Source organism: Mauremys reevesii, linkage group 16 (assembly GCF_016161935.1).
Source record: "Mauremys reevesii isolate NIE-2019 linkage group 16, ASM1616193v1, whole genome shotgun sequence".
Lineage (NCBI taxonomy): Eukaryota > Metazoa > Chordata > Testudines > Geoemydidae > Mauremys > Mauremys reevesii.
In genome coordinates this window covers 31,892,744-31,910,210 of record NC_052638.1, presented here as the reverse complement: position 1 = coordinate 31,910,210, position 17,467 = coordinate 31,892,744, and the positions used below count along the sequence as shown (strand labels likewise).

Sequence of the window (17,467 nt, the reverse complement as noted above, 5' to 3'; positions counted from 1 at the left end):
GAAATAAAGAGTAACCCCCTTGGAATTTGGTAGGTATTTGTGTTACTGCATATGTGAATAGGTTTCCAAAACTGTGATGAAATTACATGTTGAACATAATGTAGTTTCAGCTATATTTATATAATTAACTAACCCAATGAACCAGCACTCAAGAGGCCATATCAAACTACTGTAGGGCTCTCCATTTATTTAAATCACAGTTTATAAACAAAACCAAAGGGGGACCATAGCATCTGCTGAGCTTAATAGAGATGGATAGATCCTGATAGCCTGCTTTGCTCCCATAATTTAATTCAGAGGATGGCTAGCAGGGTGGACAGTTAAGCGTCTATTGTAGGTTCCTTGTCTAGCGAAATAATGATTTCACCAATTAAGATGCAGTAATAATAACTATTCATGTATAAAATGGTTCTATATGTACAGGTATCATTGCCCACTATTGATCTCTGGAATGGAAGGGGGCAGCTGTTTGCTAGTACACAGCAACACGACACAACAGCTAAAGACGAGGAGAAAAGCTTATCTGATTGAAAGTTCAGGAGAATTTAGTTAGCCAGAATCTAACTACCTACAGTGAAATCTGCCTACAGAACTCACTTATTCTCACTATTCTTGTGATGAGGGCTATGGACAGCAAAAGACTAGAGGGGGTCAGGATTTTGGTGTAGCATCTCACCTGGAAGATGATCCCACAAACATGTCAGTTCCTTTACTGCCGTACTGGAATGCTGGATCAGTGAGAAGAGTGACACCTATCAAAAAGGACTACACCATTTCCTCTTGCAGCATCTTGCACTGTCTTTGGTGGTCTCCCAGCCAGGTGCCAACCAGCTCTTATGGTGATTAGTTTGTGAGAAATTATGTGACCTGGCTAGAGAAATCTGTGGGTGAGCAAACCATTTACCCAAAGGTATCACATTCCACTTACAAATACTAGTGATGGGCCCAACTGGAAGTGGAACCTCCACTCTGAGTCATTGACACCCAGCAATGCAGGTAGGGTGGTACAGTCCAGTACACCATACCAGCAAGATATTTATAGGTGGTGTGACGTACCAGAAAGAGGAGCAGCAGAACACGACTGAAGGAGCTGAATGGCCCCATGCCAGCAGCTCCTCCGGCACAGCTATACCACGCCCAGACCTTCCATGCAGGGTCTCTTCTATCTGTACAGCAGCAGCCCTGACCGAGGACAGGGCTGGGGAGGGCGGGGCTGGGGTGGTACAGCCATCGGAGGAGCTGCGGCCCCAAATTCTGCTTCTTTCCCCGCTGTGGTTCCAAAGGCACAATGAGAGGAGGACAGAGCTCCTGCCTCCCCAGGTAAGGGGTGTGGATCATGGGAAGCGGATGGGAAGAGCATGGGGGTCCCGGGCTGGGAGCGAAGAGGAGTCACATGGAGTGTCATGTGAAGAGGTCACCTGCTCCTGGTGTCCCCCCCCGCCCCCGTACCGGTAAGAAATGGATTCCATTTGCATGACTGCTGACACCAGACCTGCTGCATTAGCTTTGGTTCTTGGTTGAAGCTGAAATCAGAAAGGGCCTATTTTCTGTATCTTTCATGTGACTTCAACAGCATCAAACTCAGCCCAAGATAGCAGAAATGTCACAAGAACAGCTGAACTCTTATGATTTCTATTTTTCTGGCCCAGAGTCTTGCAAGATTTTGGTGACATTAGACACTGATCCTAGCCCAGATTTGGCTTTGAACATGAATCCAAGCCCTATCCTAAACCTAATCTGTGTCTGAGCCCTGTCTTCTCAATGCATCTTGAGCAAAGCCCGCCTTAAATACTCGATATTATGGAATAGCAGCTTCACTCAGATTTCTCTCAGCCTCAGTGTTGATGGAATTCTCTCTCATACAGGATGTATACACAATATTTACAGAACCACAATACATGTAATCTTGTACATTTTATCTTTGAAATGCTGATTGTACATGTCTTCATGGTCTCAAAAAAAACTCAACAACCCACTAGTGAATTATATGTTTGATTTATTAGCAATTAAAATGTATTGTATAATTAAAAGGAAAACTAAGAGTTGGCCTCCGAGTAACAGAATTCAGGTTCTAGGATGCAAGAGGTTATTTGCAAACTGCATTGTATATACCGCTAAGATAAAGCATACTTGGGTGATGCAAAGCAAAGTATATGGCTGGCTTCTTTTTTTCTATCATTTCCATTTCTCTATACGTATAGGACTTATTTACAGTTCTTTTGAAAGATTAAGAATAGCACAAAATAAACAGTGTAATTCCTCCACTTCCAAACATCAGGTGTTTAACTGGAATTTGCATGTAAACAAGTCAGGGCAGAAACACAAAGACAATGTTTTCCAAATGACAAGTACATACAAAAGATTTCCACAGCTGGCGTTTCATGATGTCTCGATCGCTAGTGGGAATATTTCCCCCACTTTCTAGGAATGTGTCATTTTTAACTCCATAATCTTTCAGAATAACATCAGCTTCTATTCATTTTTTTCTTCCTTTAGATCAAAATCTTATCTCAGAGCTACATTGTTGAGCTCCAGCAGATGAATTCCATCCATTTTCAGCGGTTTATACACCACTAAAGTTCTACTTATGCTTCCATAGCCTCATGCTGGCAAACTTCACTCTCTAGTGAATGTTCTATGTATGGAACTTTCATAAATATTAACCGGAGTTCTGGAGGGGGTTCGAGCAAACACTAATCTATAGAGATATGTAGTGTGGGTTTGAAAGATGGATTTTGACTTTATGATGTTGATAACATGAACATCGGACTGTGAGAATATGGCAAAATATGATGCAATACATCTCAAAACAAAACGTACAGCATATGTGACAGTTGCATGGTGAGAGACCTCACTAAACACAACCTTTTTAGCAGTTGAATGGAAAATAAATTAATAAAGAAAATTCCTGCCTTAGGGCAAGGTTTGTGTATTGTGGGAGATGTGCATTTTAATAAGTATTTTCAATTCACCACTGTAAGTAGGAGGAACTACTAACATGCAAAACCTGCACATTAATAACTAAATATTGGTTCAGCTAATGGGAATGGAATTATGGGATTAGAAATTCACAAATATATCTTTTGACAGTACGGCAGACTTCATCCCCCCACTTGCCTTGAGATGACTGGGAAAACAAGACACAGTTTTCATGCTTTCCCCCATTTGGTTGGGAGCGATCCCAGTTGAAATAGTTTAGAGCCATCCCATTGACATCAACAAATTTCCCTTCGTTTACCATATCGGTGATACCCAGCCAAAAGTCTGCAATCCCTGGCAGACTTTTCTTGCCATAGTCTCGAAGGGAGCTGGTTTCATCATTGTCTCTGGGGATAGCCAGTGTCCCTCCCTTGGCTATGCAGTCTTCATTGGCTTCATGGAAATGCTTGGCACCTTCAGATGCCAGGTAGCACTTCCTATGGATCTTTGTTCCACGAAGACAGACTGTGAATAGATATGGTTGAGCATGTTGATTAAGAAACAGAGTCACATATTAGAATAGGGTCTGGACCAGTTCTAGGGGCAGGTGAGCAGGGCAGCGCCACTCAGCTTTTGTTTTTTATTTTGTGCATTTGGCTGCTCGTGGGCAGGTTTGTGGGGGTAGGGAGACCACCAAGAACATTTTCTGCCCTGGCTGGCAAAATGGCCAGGGATGTTCCAGAACAGAGTTGACATTTTAGTGGGAGATTTTCAAAAGCCCCTAAGGGAGTGAGGCCTACAAGTCCCACTGAAAATCAATGTGACTTGTGATCTTAATTTCAGAAGGGGCTATTGAAAATCCCACCTCTACGCTTTTTATATTAATCTACTTGGGTCACCATTCTCAGCCTGGATCCAGCCAGGAATGTAATTTCCTCAGGATTATTTATGCTGTTGTTTGAGACCACACATACACACAAAGACGGTGTACGCCTGTTTGTTTAATTTTTTTCCCCCGTAAATAGTCCCTACTGCCAACTTTACACATTTGGCTTCACCTCATCGGGTTCATAACATATGCTGAGGAGAAATGGATGTTTGTATTGTTGGCAGAGCTGGTTTAGTTGCCAGGAAGTAGGTGTATTCCTGGCTTCACACCAAAGACAAGGATCTAAAGGTCTTTTCATACTTGTGACATTTAAGTGCCAAAGTAAAGTGTGTTATGTATTAGCTACGCCTAGGGCCTAGTAAATAAATTCAAGACAGCAAGTGCGAAAGGGCTAGTTACAGTATGTCCTGGTCGTCAGATATTGATTGGAAATTCATAATTCAGATCTCTGTTTGGGCAATTGATAGATAAATATTGTCACTAGAAAGATAACGTACAGAGGACCTAAACTCTGTAGGGCTTCATTTCCAGTCACTTTTTCCACCATCCTCCTCCCTTCAAATGCTAATTTCAAGTGACCCAAGGTGATTTAAAACTAGAAATGCCTTTTAAAAGAGACAGATTACATTTAATGCTTGATTTGCACAATGGTCTCATTTATTAAATCTTATTTATTTTTGGCTATGCTTCCCTATGTGCTAATAGACCACGAGGTATGCCAGCATGGCTCTTCCAAAGTCCAGGTCATTGCTGGCTTCTTCAAGTGGAAGATGTTGGCAACATCTCAGTGACATGTTGCTAAGGAATCCCACTTGTCAAAGAAGTATGATTCCTCATTGAACATTATAGTGGGGGCAGGAAATGTTTGGTTTCACTGATAAAATGTTTAGTGACATTTAGTTGATTTAGTTGGGGATTGGTCCTACTTTTAGCAGGGGGTTGACTAGATGACCTCCTGAGGTCCCTTCCAACCCTGATATTCTATGATTCTATTTCCTGGTAAAACAGACTAATAAAACATGTTTTACCTGTCTGAAGTGCCTGCATTTCTTTCAGGGAGTTTACTTCTTGCCACAGCTTGTCAATCTGAGTCTTTAGATCACCATCCTTTTCTTAAGAGAAAGAATGAATGAATAAATATACACATTCAAGAATATCTTTAAATCAGAAGCCCTGTTAAAATATCATGGGCTTCTGCAGGTATGAGATTTGCATAACTCTTTAGTTGGGAGAAAAATCATAGTAATTACAATGTTCAGAGACAATCAAAATGCTATAATGCAATAAAATTAAGTAGCAATCATTTACATGCCATAAAATCACAACATCGAAGCAATGCAATTCTAATAATCATTATAAGCCAAAGGAAATGTTCACCTGGGTCAGACTCAGTTCTCTGTGACACTAGTGCACCTTCTTCCATTGAAATCAGCGAGATTATACCAACACAAAATTTATGCAGGATGAGAATAAAGCTACAAATATTCATAAACAAATACATTGCATATTTAACTATTTTAAAATACATAGGTTTAGTAAAATTAATTTCCCAAGATTAAGTACAGTATAATATTAATATGGCAGCTTGCTATTTTGTCATTGGTTTCTACTGAATTGCATTTTGGGCTCTCTTTAGGTAAATACACATGAAATTCCAATGCACTCTCATGGTAGTTCACGTATTCCAACTTTTTAATGTGTTACTGAATTATAAATTCAGACAATTGCTTAGAGATCAGTCATTATTGTACTAGGGCTGCTGACGAGATTTGGTTTTGGCTGTACATTTGAGGCCTGGTCTATGCTAAATGGTTAGGTTAATGTAAGCTGCATTACAACAACCTTGCTGTGGAAGTGTCTTCACTTAAATTTGGCTCCCCCCAACATAAGCGCCTCTCTACAACAATTTAGTAACACCACTTCCCCAAATGGGGTAGGGTCAAGGTCGATGAAATTAGGTCAATGCAGGGTCAATGTAGTCACTGAGTTACTTCCGTCAACTTTTACTGACTTTCAAAAACCATCCCACAATGTCCTACACTGACAATTCAATTGGTACAAGAACTCCTGGTGCGGACACGCCCTGCTGACACAAGGAGCCAACTGTGCACACACACAAGCGATTTAATAACTACAGTGGCTGTATTCATATGTAAGTTAGATCGACATAATGCTGTAGGTTGGAAATGTTGAGAGTTTATTTTCATGGAATTTTCGGACTGAAACTATATTTAGTGATTGGGCTACAACCTGCCTTATATATTTGTCTTGATAAAAGAACCCCAAACAATCCCAAAAGATGCTATGGCAGATATTTTCAATTTTGGGTGTCTAAAGTTAGTCACCTAAATAAAAAAGGCCCGATGTTCAGATTTACTTAGCTACTGCACAAAAATGCACATGGCTTAAAATAGGAATCAGGGCTCCCAGATACCACGGTAATGAGCATGGTGGAAAACCCTCAAAACTAGACAGATAGATTCATGAGAAGGGAAAACAAATGCCATATAGTCTCCTGACTTTCAGAGTAGCGTGAGCATAGTAAGATATGGACTTGTGTAAGCTGCTTACTTTTCACTGACTAATAAGTAAATATTCACCAACTGTGTAAACTACATTATGCTTTCTAAAAAATGGGAAGTAAGTTTAAATTAAATACACACATTTCCCAACATTCAAGGTTTTTGTCTTTGCTCTGCATATGTTTAGCGGGAAACTATACTTTTCTCACCAATTCATTCTGGCTTCTTTTGTCCATCATTGTACAACACTCCTAAAGAATTAGAATAGAAGAATATCCTACAAATATCCCATTAAAAAGTTACAAAAAATGTTCTAGGTCATGGAAAATAAATTTCAACAAAAATCCTTGGGAGTCTGTTAGTTTCTTCAGCTTGTTTTGATCAGATGCACACGATATTCCATTCTTGGTGATATCCATTACATAATACATGACTGAAGATCATGGGCCAAACTGAGATCTCATTTACAACTCAGAATCCCAAATAAAGTCAATGGAGCTGAGAGGACGGTATTTGGCTCTCTACCCTATATTTATGTAATACAGTTTGGCACATTACACTACACCCAAATAACGTATACAAAATCTTCTCTCTAGACAGAGTAAATATAGGCACAAATACCCTTTGATAACACATTTAAAAATAATATTAACCACTGGTTCAAATAATATTTAAGAGTATTGTAAATGCCCATGGCATATACCCCCCCAAATTAAACTGATTACCTTTCACTCGACGTTTACTGTGCTTTCTGGCTTTGAACTTGGAAGCCTGGCCAGTAGCTTGATCCAGCAGTAGTATGCTAATGAGGAGAAAAATTAGAAGTCCAGTTTGTGCCATGTCTCTTTTCAAAAGCTAATAAGAACCTTCCAGAGAGTCTCTATAGCAGCTAAGAGAGCAAATCACACAGCCACAGCTCAATATGAACTGCCTGAGGTCAGCTTTATAAAACTGTAGTGATAGAGTTGGCTGTACTCCTAGCTTACGAAATGTGTTTGATGCTTCAACTGGCTTCAGCATAAGGTACCCCCTTGTTCTCATTCCTCCTCTTCAACTGGTTTCAGCTGGAACAGATCCATTTTACGAGCGTATACCAGAACTGAACAATTTATTTGTTTTGCTGTCAGTGAACTCCATTTTTCAGGAGTAATTTTTAAAACTTTGAGGATGAATGTCATGGAAAAGCAAATGGGCGTTCAAGAAACATACATCTGTGCATTGTCACTTTCAAGGAGATACAGTCAGACTACTTACGTGAATGTCATAGAAACATTTAGCAACATCCCCATCCAGCTTCTTGAAAATAGGTCTGGCCTAAGCCAATTAAAGATAGACAATGGACATGATCCTCCTTCCATTGAGGTCAATGGGAGTTTTGCTACTGAGCTCTTTAGCAGCAGGACTGAGCTCTGTAGCTCTCCAAGGAGTTTTGGTCACTTTCTATGAAGGGTACAATCAATATTTATCAATAGCATACAACGGGTTAATAAGTGACTAATAGATGTTACAAGTTTACTGACATGAGTAGTATGTGTTATAGACTCGGGTTGGATTGGGGGGGGGGGGAGTCTTGGTACTCTTCCAGCCTCCTCCCCCACAATAAGCGCTTCTCACTTGAGTCATCAAAATCAAAGGTCTCTCAGTTAATTGAGGTCCACGGCGCTCTTTAAATCAGGCTTCCCTGGGTGGTCTTGACTATGCCCACGGAATCTGCTGTCCTCCATGGGCTTGGATCCTTCTTGATTAGAAGGAAAAAAAAATAAGCGGTGGCACCTCCTGCCCATTTGTGGCACAAAAATGAGATGTTGCCCCCAAGGAATTGTGCAGATCTGTGACCCGGCTTCTCCTCTTTTACATGAGGAATGGAATAGCTAACTGTGTTGATGTTCAGGCAATCATCATTGGGTGTCTGGGTTCACACCTCAGGAAGATGAATGGGGCCATTCACACCTGTTGGAGCTGTTTCAGACTCACCTTGACATCTTTGCACAGCTACATTCCATTTCCATTTGAGAGGTTTTCTTCACAACCAGAACAGCTGGGGGTGCGGGAGAGTGGTAAAAAAGCTGAGATTCAGGAGAACGAGATAATAGTTTCAGAGATGTGCCTGTATAGTGCATGGATCTGTTTCCAAGCCCTGGTTATCAGGAGAAGGTGTTAATGATTGCTATAAACAACCTGTTTGACTCTAACAATCCATAACACTTGATTAATCATTAAACTATCTATTAATAATTAATTAACCCTTTAAAAACTATTTATAAATGTACCCTTAATATAAAGTATGAGTAGGTCTCTTTAGCCCTCTCGCCAGAGGAGCTAGGCACTTTGCAGTTATGTTAGATCAGCATAATGAAGTCTCTGTCACAGTAACGTTAACTCCTTGGTGGTGTTCTTAAATATCACTGCACAACAGGGTCCTGTAGTAGTGAGCATTCTGACATACTGCTGACCAAGTACAAGACATGTATGCAAACATATAGTCTGCCTTGAAAACATAGTAGGTAAGTGTGATGGCTGCCATTTAAGCTGTCACACCAGAGACTGAACTGTCAACTATTATAGCTGAAAGCATGAGTGTCTACAGCATGAGCTAAAAAAGCCAAGCAACCAGGCTGAGAACTGTAACAGACTCATATCCTCTGTGGATCAGGTACAAAGGGAATCATACATTTCAATAATTTCATCAGTGACTTGGATAATGAAGTGGAGAGTGCACACAAAATTTGCCACACTGGGAAGGGTGCAGGCACTTTGAGGATAGGACCAGAATTTAAAATTACCTTGATAAATTGGAAAATTGGTCTGAAATCAACAAGAGGAAATTCAATAGAGACAAGTGCAAAGTACCATACTTGGGAAAGAAAAAATAAATCAAATGCACAGCTGCAAAATGAGGAATAACTTGCTAGGCAGTAGTATTGCAGAAAAGGCTCTGGGAGTTATACTGGAACACAAATTGAATGTGAGTCAACAATGTCATGCAGATGTGGAAAAGGCTAATATCATTCTAGAGTGTATTAACAGGAGTGTCCCATGTAAGAAACTGAGATAAAGGTTCTGCTCTATTTGGCACTGGTGAGGCCTCAGCTGGAATATTGTGTCCAATTTTGGGCACCCTACTTTAAGAAAGCTGTGGACAAATTGGAGAGAATATACCCGTAGTCTGGATGGAGTTATATCAGTGTAAAGGTGCCTTATGCCAATATAGTTTATTTTCCTTCCCCTAGAGGACTACACTAGATGGGTACAAGCACCTTTATGTTGGTGTAACTGCATCCATGGTGTGTGTGTGTGTGTATTGCTTTAACTATACTGGTATAGTTAAATCAGTTCAGCTTGTGTGTTTAGACAAGGTCTTATGATCACCTCCAACTTGCAAAAGCCATAATCCACAATATCGTTCAGTGACCCAGGTGGGTTTTTAGAAGCAGTTTTCTCAGTTTGTCCGTACTTGCTTTCCAATAACAGGGTCATTCAGAAAATGAGATAGCTTTGTTTATAGGACCCTGCAGGTTGGTCCATGGAGGCTGCTCAGGGTAGAAAGTATGCCCCATTGGCAGTCAGATCTTTATCTGCTGCTGCAAACTGACTTTGAATAACCCATTCTTAGCCTCCACTGTGTATATAACAGGTTTGTGGAAACAACATGCAGTTACACATCGAATACTAAGAGATCTATGTGGAGCTAGACTTGGATGCTGGGCTCAGCTCCTGAAATAGGTGTGGATGCACAAATAATTTCCTGTTGCATGGAATAAGAAGTTACTGTAAAGGATGGTCATGTCATTCACTTATCTTCTGAGTTGGTAGAGCGGCAAATAAAACACAGCTGGTGAATAGACCTTTTAAGACGGTGAATGCATTGATCTGTTCAAAGGAAAGCTGTTCAAATATTGCTTTTTGGCCAACTATGTTTTACTGTTAGTCTTTAAGGTGCCACCAGACTCCTTGTTGTTTTTGTGGATGCAGACTAACATGGCTATCCCCTGATACCTGAGGTTTACCACCTCCTCCAGGTCTTGGAGCTAATAGATTACTATGTGTGTCATGTGATGCTTGGACAAAATGTGAAACTGACATGTTGTTGCAATAGCTATTTCTGGAGTTACAGTAAGTTGTTTTCCAGAGTTTCATACTCTGACAATCAGGACCGATATAGGCTTAGATAGAAAAGCTCTTGAGTTTGTGGCCAATTGTCTGTTGTAGAGAGAATCTGAAATCTGTCAAGAATTACACTGAGCCATTGCCAACCTGTGGAATTTCAAGTGGCACAACCTGAGAAACTAACATGGTAGATAAAAGTAGATAATATAAAGCTGAGAGTGAGGTCTCTTTCCCTATCATAGTTCTCTCTCCAAATGTCATTTCATGACTATCCAATGTAGAAAGCATGGAGTACACTGGATAACATACACAGTACTTGTTTCAGTTAAATGTAACAGGTCTGCAAACTCTTCAAGTCACTGAATAAGTCATGCCTGGAAAACTACTGTATGTTTCAATTTCTTCAGTCCCCAAAAGCCTTGTAAGTGCCTTTTTGAAAGATCTGAGCTCAGACCAAGCAAGCATAAGGAGAGATTATGGCTGCTATCCCAGAACTAGGAAGCAGCACATGGATACTGACTAAATGAAGTTGTACGTTTGGAAAAAGGATGGCTCAACCTCCTAGTGTGTGAGGTTTTGTAAATGTGATTAGCCATATTCTGGGTTTGCGCAGGGAGAGTGAGATGGATAATCTTCTTTCCTGTCATGTTAACCCATTCTTTCCAAGGAAATTTTCTAGTTAAAAAGAAGACTGTACTATGTGTTAGAGATAGAGGGGGAGCAGGATTTTTACTACACAAAGTAGGATGCATAACAAGAATTTGTCTGCTCATACACTGAAGATTAGAAAGACCCTGAACACAGACACTGGCTAGGTGAAGAGTTATGGGCACCAATTTAAAATGAAAGAATCTAAGAGTATTTTAAGTTTCTTTCATGAATATTTTGTGTCATACATAAGGTCCCATATTTGGGCCTTTTCTAAGGCAACTATCACTGTCCTATCTAGGTGGCCTAGAGTATTGTATCCTTATTCCTTCAATTCTCTTGAATAGTCAGAATATAGCAGGGGTTCTCAAACTTCATTGCACTGCAACCCACTTCCGACAACAAAAATTACTACATGACCTCAGTGTCCTGTATTACTCTAGATTCTAGAGTCTAGAATCAGGGACGGCGTTAGGGGGTGGTAAGCAGGGCAATTTTCCGTGGCCCCATTCCACAGGCAACCGAGTGAAGCTAAGTTGCTCATGCATGGCTTCAGTCCTGAGCGGCGGGGCTTGGGCTTCAGCTTCTGCCTCTGGCAGCAGGGAGTCCAACACTAGCCCTGGTGACCACATTAAAAGAAACTCACGACCCGCTTTGGGGTTGCAACCCATGGTTTGAGAACCATTGGAATGTCAGTATAACGGGGGTGGTGGAGCGGGAAGGCAATGTTAGTCAAATGGAGTTGCAGAGAGTCACCCAATAAATATGAAACAATGTCAGGCAATTGCATTACATTGTAGCCTCTCACGTCATGTTGTGTTGACAGGGATGCATTGTTGCAACAGTTCAAACACGTAACTGGAATGTCAGACCATTTGCTGTGTGCCTTTGTGAATCGCTATCACTCTTTGCTGATGAAGTGGCTTTGTAGCACTGCCAGGATGAAAATCGCTGAAGGAGAGAGAATGACCATTTCCATGAGGATAGTGGCAACTAGGATTTTTGCATAAAACATCTTCTCCATAGCACAAATATTTCCAAGTTGCTTTCACCTTTGAAATGCAAGTGCATGGTTAAGCATAAAATTTGACTAGGTAAAATGTACATTTTACCATCAACCCTGAGCTCCTCTCCTGGGATAACTTGTATTTCAGAGACTTGTCTCATTGCTGCTCTATGAACTGGTCAGCTTGGGAGCATGCTGAAGCACAGCTGGTAGTAGCACCTTCACCTCAGACACCTATTACATCCCACCTGCTGGGCATCTGATTCCCTCGGGGCCAAATTGCTGGCAGGTGGGAGAACCTGCTGCCCATCAAGACTAGCTGTGAGTTTGATTTTGATTAGTGTGTCATGAGGAGGAGGATCAAGAAATGTTGGCTGTTCTTCTGGTTTCAGAGAATGGGTGGCCCAATGTGAGAGTATTTCACCAGCGCTCATCACCAAGGTTGAAGTGACAAGTCTTTTTCAAATTAGAAGCCGCCAATGGATACCCTGTTCTTCCTTAGGAAAGCATCAGTTTGCTGGCTATCATCTGATTTTTACCAGGTGCCTGATGGGTCTTGTTTGTCATTCATGTTTTCTCTGCCTCACTGTATTTTAAATTTTTCCCATATCTCAAATTTATTATGGTACCCTTCAGCCAAATGAAGGGCCTAAATCTTCAGAGTGCTGATGCCTTTCAATACCCCTTGAAGTTTGCAGTCAGGGTTGAGTATACTCAGCATATTGAAGGATTTTCCCCATCATACCACAGGTTCTGCTTAGCTATTGTACTGGATTTTGCTAAATAAACCTAATTTTTGAAAGCCAAATGTGAATGTCAATCGCAATGCACTACCATGGTCACATGCTACAGGACAAATATGAAATTAAAGAATTACGGTTAGTTTAAGTTTGGTTAAGAAAATGGGTTGTAAAGAAAGGCCCTGAGTAGTAAGCAGGAGGAAGGCCTTGAAAATAATTAGATACAAGGCTGGAAGGAGTGAAGTCGAGAGGACATCTGGTTCAAAGAATAACTAATGGGATAAGGAGAAGTTTGTGAAGAGAAGTCATGTGACCAATAGAGGTGGCTGCAAATGGTTTTAAATAAGACAAAGAGTATCTGTCTTCAAATAAACCAGCATGGTCCTTCCAACCCACGCACCACTGTTGCAGCCTATGTGAACTCGGTGCAATGGAAAAACTGGTGTAAGGAGGAGGGGAGGAAAGGCCTTGAGAAGAAAGGAGGTTGTAAATTTTATCTGGATTAAGACTGGTCATAAGGGTGAACTGTCTCCAATTGGTTTTAAGCTGAAGTCAGTATTTGGGGATGACATCACTTGTTTGTTGCAGGGTATAAAAAAGTTAACTCTTAAAGGGTTCACTGCTAATATCTGCCTGAGCACTCTGGAGTCACCAATCTGAGTCTAAGCACCCCTTGGTTTAGCCCACTTGTATCTTGATCAAATGCTTGTAAATGTTGTGTCACTGTTTGGACGTAGTAAATTGCTTTATATTTAGGCTTTTTAAAGGCATGTTTAGAACAATTGTATAAAATACCATTTGGCCTTTGGACTTTAAGGAATTTTTATGGTTAAATTAGTATTGTGGTAATACCCTGCATAAATGATAATTCCAACAGTTTCCAAACACTGTTTTTGTTAGGCTAAACCCTGCAGTGTAACGTCAAAAAGGACATATTTTATTACATCGTGTTCCAGAAGAGAATTCACTCACAAATAAAATGAGTATTTGTACCATATAAAATGCATTGTTATTTCCACAGAACTTGCTGAAATCTTCAATCAATGGCTTCCATTTTCTACTTCAGCCAGTTTTAATGCACTAAATATTTTTTCTTGGTTGCAGTAAACATTTTAGTGGTTGTCACACAACTCATTTCTCATTGGGGCCCGGACTGCACAATTAAGTGACCATTCTGCAGACTGTCCCTGAACTCTTGTGCTATGTAGTTGGAGAGGAAAAACACCAGAAGTAATTTTCCATCAAAACATTTCTCTTCTGATTAATATGTGAAGTATTCAAATGGAGCTGAATACCCAAACAAACTCCTGCAGACTGGAGACCTCATGCACAGGATGTGGTTTGGGTTTTCTGTCCCAAACCCTCAGTTTTTACATTTTTTTAAATCCTGCATTTTTGGGGAAGGCTGAATTATACCCTCTTGGTTTGTTAAAGATCAAAACAAAGTTCCATTTTTCTTCTTTAAGGAGAAGGAGAGTTAGGATTAAAAGTAAAGCCTCTGTTTCTTTGCATTCCAGGTGCAGTGAAGAAGCTGAATGGAGTCTTTTAAAATGCTGCCCCTTCTGGCTTGGCAAAGATTCCAGGCCTGCTTGGGAATTACTGGCGGCACCTCAGTTTGTTTAGACCTAGGTTAGGATTTTTTTAAATTTTTATTTTAAATAAGCAAGGATGACCCATTGTGTTAATTTCTCCCCTGTAATGTGTGGTGCTTTCTTTCCCTTCCAGGAAATGATCTGAGAATTTCAGACTCATGAAGTTTTCATTTTTTCTATCTCAAAATTGTCCTGGCCTGGCACTGCTGCTATTCCTCCACAGATAGGCAACTTCCAGGCAAAGTGGTGGGAATGAATGTTTAGCTTCAGTAAGCGAGACAGAGGACAGCTAGTCACATATGCACACGTTCATGAAATCTGGTGGGATATTATCCTTGTGAACTCCCCTTCATGAGCAGCTAACTTAACAGTGCAGCTTGCCTCTTGCCAGAGTCCAGCCAGAGTGAGATAAATGTGCTGGCTTGTTTGGACTGCTTTCCCACATGGGATTTGGTCACTCTGGACTTTTATTTAAGCTTTAAGAGCAGGTCTTCTTAAGTATGTGGTCATTTCTCCCTTTAGCAGCTGCATCCTACAGAGGATACATCATCCATACCTCTTAGCACCACAAACTTCTTCAGGCCTGTTACACACTCATAAAGCCTATGTGATCACAGGGATATGTAGGGTAGAGATGAGGTCTGAGACTCCTCCGCAGCTGTGGGTTTGTTAGAGTTCCTTTCAGGGTCCCAGCAACCCTACTGTTCTTACCTGGCCAGCAAGAGTTATTGTTAGTGAGAACAAACAAACATCACCCCCTATCCCTCTCGCTCATTGGGCATTGAATGCCCTGCCTGTGGCAGGCAAGACAGACCACAAACTTTCAGCTCAGGGCTATCACTGGATGAATATCTGACATCAGCTTCCAGTGTTCCTATAACCCAGGGATCAGCAACCTTTGGCACGTGGCCCTCCAGGGTAAGCCCCCTGGCGGGCTGGGCCAGTTTGTTTACCTGCCGCATCCGCAGGTTCGGCAAATCACAGCTCCCACTGGCCGCGGTTCGCCGCTCCAGGCCAATGGGGGTTGTGTGAAGCGGTGCGTGCTGTGTGCCAAAGGTTGCCAATCCCTGCTATAACCAGCACCAGTTTAAAGCATAGCCACTATATGTTGGTGTACAGGTCCCAAGTTTTGTGATGATGTCAGAATCTCAGCTTTCATTTCACATAGTCTGACATCATGACTGGAATGAAACCTCTGCAGTGACACCTGCCCGAGTGTGCAGATAGCCTGGAACAAGAGTTCTGAGAGGTGTGAGTTGCCTCCTGCATCTCAATGGGGTGTTAACTCCAAGACAAAAAGAAACCACCAAAACAAGACCTTCCCTTGAGGATGAGGAATGAAACCACATGTCACTTTATGCACTACTGGAAGGTACTGAGATACTACAATGACCTCCTGGTGCAGCATCTCCATGGGCAGGTGGGGACTCCTGCTGCCTGCCCCTGCTGGTTCTGACCAGAGGAGGGGCCTTGATGCTGAAGCAATAGGGGCCCTATGCTACTGCCCCTTCCCCTCTGAGGGGGAATGCCCCCACCCAATCCCACTATGGGGCCAGACAATAGTGTGGGGGAAGGGCCTCAGGGATGGAGACCCAATGGGCCTAGGTTTGGTATACCTAGGCCCTGGACTGCCTTAATCTAGCCCTATTTATAACATGGGTGACATCTAGCTGTGCGGCGTTTGGCATCTAGCATCTCTAAGGCCCAGATCCACAAAGGTATTTAGGCTCCTCATTTCCCTGGAAGTCAATGGAAGGAAGAGCCTAGAGGCCTGATCCAACACCCAGTGATGATTGTAGGGAGATGCCATTCCAGGGCACTCTGCAGGCACTCTGCCACAGATTCCCTCAGAGGTTCTCAGAAATAAGCCCCTCACAGAAATGAGGTATTCCCCCCTCTCTTGGGATCTAATTTGTTCAATATAATCCATCCCTCTTTCACCCTTTGCTAGGTGCAGGGTTTCCACAGAGCTCCTTTTGGAATGTGCAGTTTTAGTCCTGGCTGTCCCACCCTTCAAACTCACCCCTTTAGATCAGGGTTTTACAGTCGTCCTCCCAGGGCTGGGGGCTAGCTGCATACTTGCTCTTCCTAGGCTCCCAACCACAGCTTCCTCAAGCCACGGCTTGACTGAGCTTGGAGTCTTCTTTTAAATTACCTGCCCAGCCACCTGACGGATACTTAATCTTTCCCAGGTGGGTCTAATAATCCCAAACACCTGTTTGTGTTGCCTCGGCGATAGGTGAGTCTTGTCCCACCCACTGTATAAGGATTAGGGTCCTGGGGCTCTTAAAGGAACAGTGGTCTGGGTTTTCCTCTAGCTTTCCCCTCACAGTCATTAATTGGTCCCTAGAACCAACTTCCTCTCCCCCAGAGACTGCTTCATTCACTTTCCTGGACACATGGAATGGGGTAGCTGCCGTCTCATGCTACCTCCTCTGACCTTAAAAGGCCAGTCCCCCATTATAATGCCAATGGGGCGGGGGGGGGGGGGACATCACTGGGCATTGAGTCAGACCCTTAGCAATACATTCATTATTCTAGAACTCTGGCAATTGTGTCCGCAAAATTCTAGAATGCTGACAAATACATCAGTGAAACATCAGGAATCACATTCCCATTTACCCTAAGGCCCCTGTACACCACTCTGTCAGGGGGAACAGGGACTTAGAATGGATGTAAATGTAATCTACTCCCACTTCACGGTCCCTTCACATGGATAGAATGGTGTAAAGGGGCTCAGTATAAAGGAGAATCTAGCCTTTAATTTGTTCCATTTTTTTTATAGCTGTTGTTTGGATTTGTATAGTGGCAAATGAGGGTGTGTGCTGTGGTGGGAGAGTCTGTGTGTTTGGGATTGTATATGTTAATTGTGCTGTAGAGTGGGTGGTTGTATTGATTTAAGTCTCAGGGCATTGCTGGGATGATTTGTTGTGTTGATTTGTGTGGGTGGCAGTTGGACCTAGTAACCCCGCATCTGTACAGTCTCCCTCATATGACCAATGTAACTGTTGCAAGAAAATCAAGTATAGGGGAAGAATCGTGAT

General features: G+C 41.9%; 1 protein-coding gene across 5 annotated transcripts; it reads right to left on the bottom strand.

The window, feature by feature from the left end:
- Positions 1–1,995: 1,995 nt before the first annotated feature.
- CLEC3A (C-type lectin domain family 3 member A) lies at positions 1,996–16,869 on the bottom strand. 5 transcript variants are annotated; one of them, XM_039503364.1, is made up of 7 exons: positions 16,447–16,869; positions 14,980–15,134; positions 8,305–8,396; positions 7,056–7,132; positions 5,186–5,224; positions 4,837–4,920; positions 1,996–3,444 (listed from the first exon to the last, which is right to left on the bottom strand). In XM_039503364.1, exons 3-7 carry the CDS (start codon positions 8,337–8,339, stop codon positions 3,053–3,055), a joined length of 627 nt encoding a protein of 208 aa, XP_039359298.1. In that variant the 5' UTR covers positions 8,340–8,396; positions 14,980–15,134; positions 16,447–16,869; the 3' UTR covers positions 1,996–3,052. The 5 variants fall into 5 exon arrangements, 4 of the variants coding, with proteins under 4 accessions (XP_039359298.1, XP_039359301.1, XP_039359299.1 ...); XM_039503367.1 differs by lacking the exon at positions 5,186–5,224; XM_039503365.1 differs by lacking the exon at positions 14,980–15,134.
- Between the last annotated feature and the right edge of the window lie 598 nt (positions 16,870–17,467).

Bases quoted from the DNA above. Each gene is read 5' to 3' on its own strand.
- CLEC3A (XM_039503364.1), bottom strand. From the start codon at position 8,339: ATGGAAATGGAATGTAGCTGTGCAAAGATGTCAAG. The intron at 5,225-7,055 runs GTAATCAGTTTA...TTTCAATGGAAG, and splicing joins CAGTAAACGTCGAGTGAAAG to AAGGTGCACTAGTGTCACAG. The intron at 3,445-4,836 runs GTAAAACATGTT...ATCTATTCACAG, and splicing joins AATGCAGGCACTTCAGACAG to TCTGTCTTCGTGGAACAAAG.